General features: G+C 43.4%; 1 protein-coding gene across 5 annotated transcripts in view; it reads left to right on the top strand.

The window, feature by feature from the left end:
* FIG4 (FIG4 phosphoinositide 5-phosphatase) overlaps positions 1-12564 on the top strand; it is a 160078-nt gene that overhangs the window by 130732 nt on the left and 16782 nt on the right. For all 5 annotated transcript variants that reach the window (XM_069974830.1, XM_069974829.1, XM_069974827.1 and 2 more), the window contains one exon: positions 9489-9571. In XM_069974830.1, coding sequence (XP_069830931.1) covers positions 9489-9571 — 83 coding nt within the window. The remainder of the gene's footprint in view (positions 1-9488; positions 9572-12564) is intronic.

Below are 12564 nucleotides of genomic sequence, written 5' to 3' on the forward strand. Positions count from 1 at the left end.
TCTTGTTTGTCGTTGAAATCTAACAGTTTCATGATGACCTGCCTAGGTCTCGGGGCCTCCTGCTGTATTTCTCGGGCATTCAAGAAGGTCGGGTCTGGGCCTATCCTATGAGCTCGTTCTACCCTGCAATAGTGGGTGAGCCCCAATGCTCCTGGTAGTTCTTTCTTACATATAGAATGCAGGTCTGCAGCTGCGGCGGATTCCGCCACCCCACCATGCGTAGATTGTTACGCCTTGTCCTGTTCTCCAGGTCTTCCATTTTCTGCCATCGTCTAGTGTTCTCCTATCGTAGCTCCTTTACAGTGGCAGCCACGGTCTCCTGTGACCAGTCACTCGTGACTCCGTCGCGTCAAGTCTGGTGGCAGTTGCCGTTATATCCGCCTGCAGCTTAGTCAGCGTGGCCTGTATTGTAGTTTCCACCGCCTGTTGGATTTCTGGAACCAGTTTCTGTGCCATTTCTGCAGCCAGACGGGCATATTCCAGTTGAAGAATCTGTTGCGAGCCGCTGGCAAAGAGGTCCTGCTGTGTGGATATGCCAACCGTCTCGTCATGTCTCCCTGGGGTGGCCAAGGGACTGCGACAGAGATGGCGTCTCTCTGGGGCGCATGGTGGGCCCGAGCTCCATGTCCAGGTCTGGGGTTTTAGAGCTGCTTCTCAATATGTAACGGTCCATGCGCGGGATGGGGGAAATGCACCCACTGGAGCAACGGCACCCTGAAGTTTACGCAGTCTTATTGCAGAGACGTCTGTTACAGTTATAGTGTGCAGTGCTTTCAAAGGGGGTTTTTTCTGAGGATTGGGGTCCCACCCGTTTTATTTCAGCCAGTACTTACTGCAGAGATATGATTAGGATGACTGCAGTGGAGAGGCGCTCTAGGGGTTAAGAAGTTGCAGAGCAGGGGAACATATATTGCTATCAGGTCCCAGGTCCTCACCTGGCAAGAAGGAGAGAGGATGGCGGGGAGCCCTTGTGATCCTTGTGTATAGTCTAGGTGCCGCGGTCAGAGAGGGAGGAGGGGTGCCCCCGGGTACTCACAGTCCTGATATTGATCTCCAGCGGCCGAATGTTCCGGCGCCAAATGATCCGGTGTGCCCTGACACTCTAGCAGCCCTCAGTACACTGTTGCTGCTGAAGCTGGCAAGATGGCGGCCGTCCACGAGGTTAGTGGTGCCGCTGTTCAGGGCTATCCGCGTCGCTCCTCACCCGCTTCCGGGCTGCCCGATGTTTCTCTGCCCTTGTCTCACCTGGCCACGACAGCTTGGGGAGTCCCAGTGACTGGTCCTGGTGGCTTGCGTCGCCTCCGCGGCCTCGTAGCTGCGCTTGCAATGGCGGGCGTATCGCGGTCAGGGCGTCCCTTTTGGCCGGCTTGCGGTCTGTCACAGACAGTCTTCAGGGTTGCGGGGTGAGGTCCAGACTGCTACGGGATATCGGGCCCCCGATTTATGCGGTTCTGGCAGGTCTAGCTGTGGGTTGGGGTAGACGGGCTCCGGAGCTCTCTCACCCGCGTCTTCCGATATCAGCGCCGGAACCGGAAGTGCTATGGCCTTTTAAGCACAAGGAGGAAAAATACAGATGTGCAAAAATGCAAGTTGGCTCTGTCCATAAGGGGTTAAATAAAAAATTTTGTCGGCCTTCTCCTTTAAAGCAGTGCATGTCAGAGAGCCAGAGGTGATATAGAGCAGTCAGAAAAGTGTCAGCAGACAACATGGGACTTTAAACTTTTTTTAAAACAAGCCTATCCGGAGTATCGTTAATAATTTGAAAGACGCTCATAAAAATATCCACAAGTGACCTCAGTAGCATAAAAAGTGATATTCAAAACATAGTGGTATATTCAAAGCTCAAATATATATATATATATGATAAATTTCATATTTTTATATGAAGTGCACCTTTTGAGACACACAAGAGTTCCTGTGGACAAATGAGTCATGCGTTTTTATAGATACATTGGAGGTGTAATTAGCATTTGCTTTTTTTATGTTCTTATAGAGGTCAGTCCACTTTAGAAACATTGTCTTGACTTCAATCAATGAGTAAAATGCTACACAATTTAAAGCCATATCCTGGTATGGGTATTGTTCTCTTTAACACTATATTATGCATGTCTCATCTTTAACCTGTTAGTGACCACCCATATGTGTTTTTACGGTGGTCACTAAGGGTCTTTGTGCTAGATCTGGGGGTCTCTCAAATTGGCAGCCCAGTGACATAATTTCCAGGTGTTGATGGGTTTCCATGACAGCAGCTGGCCTGCTATGTATGTGCCAGCATACAGCTATATACTACAGCAGTAGTGCAGTGTATTATGATATCGATCAGAAGGGATTATGCAGAATTCATTTTTAAAGGAAGACTTTGAGAGGGTTAGAAGATTTAGAGTCCCTATTGTGTACAGAGTGCTGAGGATGAAGTTTCTTACCATCATCATGGTGCAGTTTCCATGCTGCTGTGCTAAATAGGTGTGTTTGTATATTGGGGTGGGACTACTTCCCGCTCCTTCTGATGGATATCAGCAGACGGGGGAGGGGGGGGCAGTCCGCTCTGCTGATATCCGGGGGTGGGCAGCAGTCCCACCCCCAATGCACAAACACACACCAATGTACCAAAATGCCTAATTAGCATATGGATTAAACTTCTAGTATCACGGAAAGAAACCTACATTCATCCATAGCATCTAGTGAGGGAGACGTCGGCATGTTAGGTTCTTCTCGTTTCCCTTTAAAGTGTACGGGTGGGTTCACATTGAGGAATCCACACAGAGAAGTTCCGGCCCTCGTCCCCGCGTGCATCTCCGCCCATCGCATAGACTCAATTCTATGGGTGGGCAAATTCCGACGTCCGCCCAAAGAATTGACATGTCAATTCTTTCGGCGGACGGTGGAATCTGCCTTTGCATAGAATTGAGCCTATGGCACAAGCGGAGATGCGCACGGGGACGAGGGCCGGAACTTCTCTGTGCGGATTCCTCAATGTGAACCCACCCTTACTCTAATCCCTCCCAGGGGGCAGAATACCCTGTCAAAATTCTGCTGCAGAGCTCCCAGTGCTGGCACGTGCTGGAGATAAGAGTTGACTACTGGAACAATTCCGTCTCCGGCACGTGACAGCAGGATTTTGACAGTGAATCTTGCTGCCCGCTAGACATGATAGTTACACTTTAAACCATCTTGTGGATATATACAGTACATAGCCAATGTACAAGTCAGGGGTTCATCCATTGAACTTGAAGTTGCAGTAATCCAGAGATGAGGCAGAAGAAAAGCCCAAACAGGGGTCAAACTGTCCAAAATTAAGTATTTTCACTTCTAGGTTTGGCTTTTAAAAAATCTTTTTTTTTTTTTTAAACATTTCACATGGGCTATTTACGATGATTTGTCCATTTTTTTCAAGCTTGGTTTTTAGATGACCCTTATAGTCCTCACTACATTCTATATGACGTTTCCATTACCCGGAAAAGCAATCAGAGAACTTCAGCTGTGATTGAAATGGAACAAAGAGATTTTCTGTTTCTGACAGAGTAGTTTTTTTCCAGATAGCATGAACCCATAGCCACGGCATTCAATATACTTTTTCTTCTGAAATCTTATCAGCAGGACATCGAAGATGAATTAAGTTTGTGAAAAGGTTCCTTTTTTTATTTAGTTTTAAGTTTTCAAACACTTTTAGATAATCCAGTATCGCTCTATTTTGTGCGTTCTGTAGTTTCATTTAAAAAGGGTCTGAATAACATTTATAAAAAAATAAAAAATAAAATGTTAAGTCACTAAGTCCATGCACCCAGTGCATTTTGCTGCTTTAAGAAGTTGAGTGGAGCCCTAGGGAATCTTGGAAAACATGGTTACAGCCCATGCGAGCATGCTCAAGTTGGGCTGAAAAGACTGAATGCAATTACTGGATGACTTTGTGGCTCCATCAATCAACAATTGCCAAAAACTTTTTTTTTTTAACAGGTTATTGTATATTGGGGATGTAGCCAGAAAACATCATATAAACATAACCTTATTTATATGGGACTGTATGTTGGAGTCTGATAGGGGTGGAGTAGGCGATCTGTTTACATGGGACAGAAGGACTGAGTAGATGGAATGTTGGATCAGGGTGAAGGAAGAGGAGTGATGTTGGTTTTACCCTTCTCATTTTTTAGTATTGCGTTTTTTTTACTTCTTTTTCCAAGTTCACCCTGCAAATCTATATTTTTTTATTTCTTTGGAATGGGGGTGGGGGTGGGGGGGATGTCTATAATCAGCAGAATTTGCTCAGGTTGTGCAACTCATCCAGGATAACGCAATAATGCAAGCTGTTGCAAGAAGGTTTTCTGTGTCTGTCAGCACAGTGTCCAGAACATGGAGCAGATACCAGGAGACATGAAAGGGGTTATAGAAGGGAAACAACCAAGCAGCAGGACCATTACCTTCTTTGTGCAAGGAGGAACAAGAGGAGCAGTTCACATTAAGCACATGTGATGCGTAACAGAGCCTGGGGATGTCATGGAGAATGTTCTGTTGCTTGCAACATCCTCCAGCATGACCGGTTTGGCAGTGTGTCAGTAATGGTGTGAGAAGGAATTCTGTAGGAGGGCTGCACAGGTTTCCATTTGCTTACCTAAGATACCCTGACTGCCATCAGGATGAGATCCTCGAACCCATTGTGGGACCAGGTGCGGTTGACCCTGGGTTCCTTCTGATGCAGAACAATTCTAGGCCTTATGTGGCTGAAGTGTGTCAGCAGTTCCTACATGATGAAGGCATTGATGCAAAGGATTGGTGTGCCCGTTCCCCAGACCTGAATCCAAGACACATCTAGGACATCATGTCTCGCTCCATCCACCAATGCCACTTTGCACCACAGACTGTCCAGGAGTTCACTTATGCTTTAAACCTGGTCTGGGAGGAGATCCCTCAGGAGACCATCCGCAACCTCATCGGGAGAATGCCCAGGCGTTGTAGGGAGGTCATACAGACACGTGGAGGCCACATACACTACTGAGCCGCATTTCCACTAAAGTTGGGTCAGTCTGTAATTTGATTTTCCACTTTGATATTGAGTTCTAAAATCCAGACCAGAATGGGATATTTATTTTGAGTTACATTGATCATTCCTATGATCATTGGTCATTCCTATTTATTATTCTCAATTCCTTCCACTATGTAATCAATAAAGATTTGCAACAGGAATATTTCATTGCATTGAAATCAACAATATGGTCTTTTAGTTTTCTCTTTATTTTTTTGTGCAGTGTATTTAGCTTATATAGCTCCATTGTGCACAATGTTGTCTACATTATAGTAGAAAGAAAAGAACCACATGACCTTATATTATAGATGTGTATGATATAGAAATGTGTAACAGAAAAACTATTGTGTATAATTATACCTCCAGCTAATATGTATTTTTGGTAACTGAATCTATTTAGTGTTGGACTCCAGTATAAACCAATTTGAAGTTTCAGGCTGTTCAGCAGCCTAACAAAGTCCTGCTGTTTTATAACTCTCAAAATAGATTTGATATTGTATAGCTGTATAAAGAGCACAGCAGTTGCAACATGATGAAGACATTAGTAGTTTTGTCTGACAAATAGTCATTTTTATAACGATCTGAATAGAGAATTTCGTTTTTTTTTTTAACAATTTGATCCATTGTTATCATTTTCATATATTATATGAACAGTTCTTTATAGCATGGAACTATAGTCTTCAGTGATTTTTATTAAAGTTTTTGAAATGGCAATGTTTATTGAAACAAGATCAAACAGTGAAACAGACCTCATATCTACATTAAAGGGGTACTCCAGCCAGAAAAAAAAATCTTTCAAATTAACTGGTGTGATAAAGGTATATATAGTTGTAATTTACTTCTATTTACAAAATCTCAAGTCTTCCAGTACTTTTCAGCTGCTGTATGTCATGCAGGAAGTGGTGTATTCTTTCCAGTCTGAAACAGTGCTCTTTGCTGCCTCCTGTGTCCATGTTAGGAATTGTGCAGAGCAGGAAAGGTTTTTGATGTGGATTTACTACTGCTCTGGACAGCTCCTGTCATGGACAGAGGTGGCACCAGAGAGCACTGTGTCAGCCTGGAAAGAATACACCATTTCCTGTAGGGCATACAGCAGCTGATAAGTACTGGAACACTTGAGATCTATTTAACTTTCTGACACCAGGTAATTTGGAGAAAAGGTTTTTTTTCCCACCACAGCACCCCAAAGTAACAAGAAAAAAGGTAGTAGATGACCAAAGGGAGGGGAAGGGGGGATAAATAATTATTCTTTAATATTTCAAATATGGCTGCCATACTTTTAAGAAAATCATTTTTTTTTTCTGACACAATGCAGTGCAGGCCATTCAACAAAGCTTGAATGGGAGGTAAGTGGGTCAAAAGTTAATTTGTGTAGTTAAAGGGGTAGTGCAGCGCTAAAAAAATTGTTCACAGAATAACACACATTACAAAGTTAAACAACTTTGTAATGTATGTTATGTCTGTGAATCGCCCCCTTCCCCGTGTCCCACCACCCCCACCCGTGTACCCGGAAGTGTGTGGTGCATTATACATTACCTGATCCGTGTCGAGGCCGTCCACCATCTTGTGCCAAACGTCATCTTCGGACGCACGGCCGAACCGCTACCGCCGCCCCCCCTTCGCCGCGTCATAACTGTGCTCAGCCACGATTCGGCCGCCGTCCACAATCGCGGCGGAGGGTGGACGGCAGCAGCGATTCGGCCATCCGTCTGAAGATGACGTTTGGCACAAGATGGCGAACGGCCTCGACACGGATCAGGTAATGTATAATGCACCACACACTTCCGGGTACACGGGCGGGGGTGGTGGGACACGGGGAAGGGGGCGATTTACAGACATAACATTCATTACAAAGTTGTATAACTTTGTAATGTGTGTTGTTCTGTGAATAATTTTTTAGCGCCGCACTACCCCTTTAAATATAATGTATATTCATTACCAGAATTTAGATATTTTAGGACACTCCAACTATATAAAAACATTGAAGATTTCCGGCAGAAAAAGGCCTGCTGTTCCATCTAGTCTTCCTTTTTATTATTATTCTTTATTTTTTTTAGGATGACTTTCTTATGTTGCACCTTATCTTTCCCCCAACTAACCTCAAAATGTGCCCCTTATTTCTTGTTTTCAGTTTATTATTTAAAGTGACACTGTCACCTCCTTTTTGCATTCTGACATCTCTACACAGGTGTAAAGGGTAAATTTAGCGTTTTTCATACCTTATTTCATATCATACGTAATGGTGCTTGTACAAGGTAAAAAGTGACCTTTTATCAACTGCAGATTGTATTAAGTGGGCGTGGCCTTGCGGCATTAGCCCCACTTGACCCCGCCCACAACTGCACTGCGTTGGCCCCGGCCCCTTGACTCCCATTGGATGGCCGATGTAAAGGGGGTGGGGTCTAGACCTTTCGGCCAGCCTGTTCCAATGGCCGGCGAGGGGGCGGGACCAACTGTGGCGTTGTGGGCGGGGCTAAGTGGCGCTAATGCTGTGAGGTCCCGCCCACTTAACTCAATCTGCAGTTGATAAAAGATGAATTTTTTCTTGAACAAGCACCATGACGTATGATATAAAATAAGTTATGAAAACCGCTAAATTTACCCTTAACACCTGCGTAGAGATGGCAAAATGCACAAAGGAGGTGACAGTGTCACTTTAAAACTCTTCCCTTCTAGGTTGTGTGGGAAAGTGAGAAAACAAAAATAAATAAGTAAATAAAAAGGCATAATAACTCATTTTGCGCATTACAAATAATTTATTTTTAAATAATTAGGGTAAGCATATTTTGGTATTGTTCTGTGTGGTATACTTAAAGGAGACCTGTCACCCCCTGTGCCGGGTTGACAGGCTCCCGACCCCCAGCTAGATCCCTTTGTACTGAACTCATCTAGCCGAGTCCCGCTCCCGGAGCCGGTCACGGGACGGAGATATCCTGGTCAGAAGCCGGCACGCGCGCTGTGGAGATAGGTCCGGTGTCCATAGAGAATGAATGGAGCCGGACTCAGGTCCGGCGTCCATAGAGAATGAATGGAGCCGGACTCAGGTCCGGCGTCCATAGAGAATGAATGGAGCCGGACTCAGGTCCGGCGCCCATAGAGAATGAATGGAGCCGTGCGTGGGCCGCAGAGATGAGTCCGGCTCCATTCATTCTCTATGGACGCCGGACTTATCTCCACAGCGCGCGCGCCGACTTCTGACTAGGATATCTCTGTCCCGGGACTGGCTCCAGGAGCGGGACTCGGCAAGATGAGGTCAGTATAAGGGCATCTAGCTGGGAGTCGGGAGCCTGTCACCCCAGCACGGGGGGGGGGGGGGGGTGACAGGTCCTCTTTAACAACATAGCAATAAAAGTATTACGTGCTCGCTGTAAAAATAATATAAAATAAATGAGACCAGTAACTTGCCAAAATTGCTTAAAACTTTTACCGCCTAAGGCTTAACTCACACTATGTTTTTGCAATCTGTATTTGCAATCTGTTTTTTGCAAAAAAATGAAAAATTGATGAAAAAAACTGATGCATTTGTGTGCTTTTGTTTTGATCAGTTTTTCCATTGACTTCCTTTTTTTTAATGTACACACAAAAGTAGTGAACCTCATTTTTGTGCAAAAATACTGCGGAGACACCATCACGAGTTTCTCAACGTCTGTGAGGAACAACCAAGCCAAGGAATGTCTCCAGTCAAGCAAACCACCCAAGCAAGGTACCCCTCCACAGACAGCTGTTTCGGGGTGTTTGCCCCTCATCAATGTGGAGTAGCATTCTGGCTAGTGTGAGTAACGCCTAGTAAATGCATGCAAAAGGACGCTAATTGACCTCAGGGAGATCAACCAAAACACCACAGAGACACCATCATGTGTCTCAACATCAGTGTATCTAGAACATTGCCCCCTGGTGTTTTGGTTGATCTCCCTGAGGTCAACCAGCGTCCTTTTGCATGCACTTACAAGCTGTTGCTCCCACTAGCAAGAATCCTACTCTACACAAATAAGGGGCAAACACCCCAAAACAGCTGTCTGTGGATGGATACCTTGCTTTGATGGTTACCTTGGCTTGAATGTTCCTTCCTGGAGGAAGGTCTGACTAGTTCACTAGCGCGGAGAAAGAAGTGATGGTGTCTCTGCAGTATTTTTGGTTTGGTGTTTTGGTTGCAATAATACTGTGTGGGAACATAGCCTAAAAGTATAACATTATGTAACCTGCGCTGTGAATACCGTAAAAAAACGAAAACACTTGCCAAACCATACTGTTACCTCATTGTGCTTCTCCTATGTCATCCTTTTGTTTTTCCGGATCCCTCACAGAATGATCTCCAGCTGAGCGGGCTTTCACTGCTTTCACTTGGCAGTCATGTCAGTGGATTTCCCTATTGATGATATAACAATTCTAGTAATCATATTCCTTTGTAATTTACTTATGTCTGCTTTGTAGGTTAAAGTGTAAAACTGAAGTGTTTATAATTCTCTTTCAGACAACATCTCATACAACAAAAGACACGTATGGAATTAATCTCTCAGATACTCCTTCTGAGACAGATCTTCAAATCTATACAAGGTAATAACTTGCGATATCTCTCTGTAACATTTATATGTGTGTACAATACAGGTTATGGTAATAACTTACTGTTTAACCTTTCCCAAACAACCCATGATCATAGGAGCTTGTCCTCCATTTAATGACAGGCCACAGCGAGCACTCATAGTCAGTGATCACTCCGTCACTATTCGATCAGGACCCCCTGCAGTGGGATTATGGGTGTCCCAATCAATTTCCATGAATGCTGGGATTATATTGCTTATCTCCATGTTGTCAGATCCCCAATCTCCTCATAGAGTCAGACTATGGGGAGATGAAAAATCACAAATAACACTGATCAATGCTATGCAATGGCATTGCATTGACCATTGTTAGCAATCTAATGATTGCTGGTAATAGCACCCTAGGAGGACTTAAAAAGTGTTAAAATATATATATATATATATATATATCTTTTTTCTTGCTACATAAATCAATAGAGTCAATAGAACAATTTTATTCATAATTATATGCAAAAAAAAGGGTAAAACATTAGAAAATCTTTGAAAACATGCATATTGATGTATTTAGACTGATGTGTAGAATAACGATAACATACACAAAAGGGGGGGGCACCACATGCAATATACAATGAGTGCTAGTCTTCATAACCTATATACATATTATAAAGCAACAAACAACAAGGCTGGAAAAAAATAACTGCACCTCATGATATATAATAGAAAAATATTCAAATTTTATTTAATCACATATGTGCGAGGGACAAACATTTTAAAATCACTTAAAAACACAGTGCATTACTGTTTGCTGGTTCTAATCCAACACAGCAAAAACTGACCGATCACAGACGAATACACAGAGCAGCAGTCATAAATGATATATCACAACAAAAGATAACACAAAATCCCTCTTAGCTAGTATTATCTTGGAGTATAAATACTAGCTAAGAGGGACGTAATACTCACCCTTGAGAAAGTTCTGGTGATGGAACGCGTGGGTTGTTCTGTTCTGACCAGATCCTCCGTGGCAGCTGGTTATTTAGGCGCATTGCAAAGTGGTTTCTATTGCTTTGATGTATACATTTAAAAGAAACTTTTTGGATATGGGGCATTAGGTATCTTATAGTTTGTGATTTTGTATTATCTTTTGTTGTGATATATCATTTACGGCTTCTGCTCTGTGTATTCGTCTGTGATTGGTCAGTTTTCGCTGTGTTGGATTAGAAGCAGCGAACTGTAAAGTACTGTGTTTTTAAGTGATTTTAAATGTTTGTCCTTCGCATATATGTAATTAAATAAAATTTTGATATTTTCTCTTATATATCATGAGGTGCAGTAAATTTTTTCCAGCCTTGTTGGTTGCTTTATTGAATAAAGATAACATGTCAGCTTTACTTTAAAGTGTATTATGTAGACATGGGAACCCTCAAAAGTCATTTTTACTTTTTTTTTCCCCCCCCAATTTTACCACATAAATAATATTTTCTGGGTTCCTTCATACATTTTATAGTAGATTAAAAGGCCCCATTACAAAGTACACTTGTTTCTGAAAAAAACAAGCCCTTATACAGCCCTGTAGATGGAGAAATAAAAGCGCTATAGCTCTAATGGTGTGTTTAATATGGTGGTTTCCCTACAGGATAGTCCTGTGTTTTGAGACTCTTGAATGAGGCTCCAGGGGCTCTTTTTGGAATATTTATGTTTCCCAGGGAGCAATGCACCTAGGATTTCACTGCATTGGGTGTTTTAACCAGCAGCCGTCAGTGTTGTTTTTAGCTGGTCTCCCTGAGATCAGCGATCTCTTTCTCTTATGGCTTTTCAAGGCATTGCTCCCACCTAGCCAGAATCCTGCTCCACACTGATGAGGGTCAACACCCCGAAACAGCTGTCTGTGGATGGATACTTGGCCTTGGTTTTTCCCTTGTCATTACATTAAGTTACAGAGCTACCTAATATGGTGGTTTCCTTACAGGACCCGCCCCTTCGCTGGGTCCTTCCCGGAGGGATATCTGGCTAGTCCTTTTTTTCGAGACTCTTGAATGAGGCTCCACAGGTTTTTTTTTTTGCTCAGGGAGTCCTAGGTGCATTGCCCCCTGGGAAACATGAATATACAAAAGAAGAGCCTGTGGAGCCTCATTGAAGAGTCTCAAAACACAGGACTAGCCAGATATCCCTCCGGGAAGGACCCAGCCAAGGGGTGGCTCCTGTAGGGAAACCACCATATTAAGTGGCCCTATAAGTCATTGTAATGACAAGGGAAAAACCAAGGCCAGATATCCATCCCCATACAGTTGTTTCGAGGTGTAGCCCCTCATCAGTATGGAGCAGGATTCTGGCTAGGTGGGAGCAATGCCTAGTAAAGGCATAAGAGAAACAGATCGCTAATCTCAGGGAGACCAGCCAAACTATATCACTGCCAGCTGCTAGTGAAAGCGCTCAATGCAGTAAAATCCTAGGTGCATTGCCCCCTGGAAAACATGTTTGCATAGTCTTTAGCTTCAAAAATCTGTCAGATAAAAATAAAGACCTGTCCTCCTCACTGAAAAAAAGACATAAATATGGCTATATAACCATTTTCTTAGTGTTATAAAACAGTAATCTAGTCATACAGTTGCCAAATACCATAACCCCCATATTAGAACCCCCACATTAACATTACAGTGTCTGAATAACACCACCATTACTAAATAATACCTGCCACAACTTCCACATCATGACCAGACATACTACTGCATGATTTGATCATACTGTTAAAAGCATTATACTAAGACCAATATAATTACCATACAGTGACCATATAGGTGTAGATAGGTTATAAATGGGCTGACAGGTCACAACCCGGAAACCAGGAAACAGCTGAGAACCAGAGCGAGGGACACCAGACATCTGTGCTGGAACTGGGGAGGTAGGTGCATGATGTTAAGTTCAGCCACCTCCCCCCCGACTCTTTTAAAAAAAATGTCCAACACCGGACTTCTCCTATAAGTCTTTGTGTGACAGTACTGATACGGA

Source organism: Dendropsophus ebraccatus, chromosome 6, assembly GCF_027789765.1.
Source record: "Dendropsophus ebraccatus isolate aDenEbr1 chromosome 6, aDenEbr1.pat, whole genome shotgun sequence".
Taxonomy (NCBI): domain Eukaryota; kingdom Metazoa; phylum Chordata; class Amphibia; order Anura; family Hylidae; genus Dendropsophus; species Dendropsophus ebraccatus.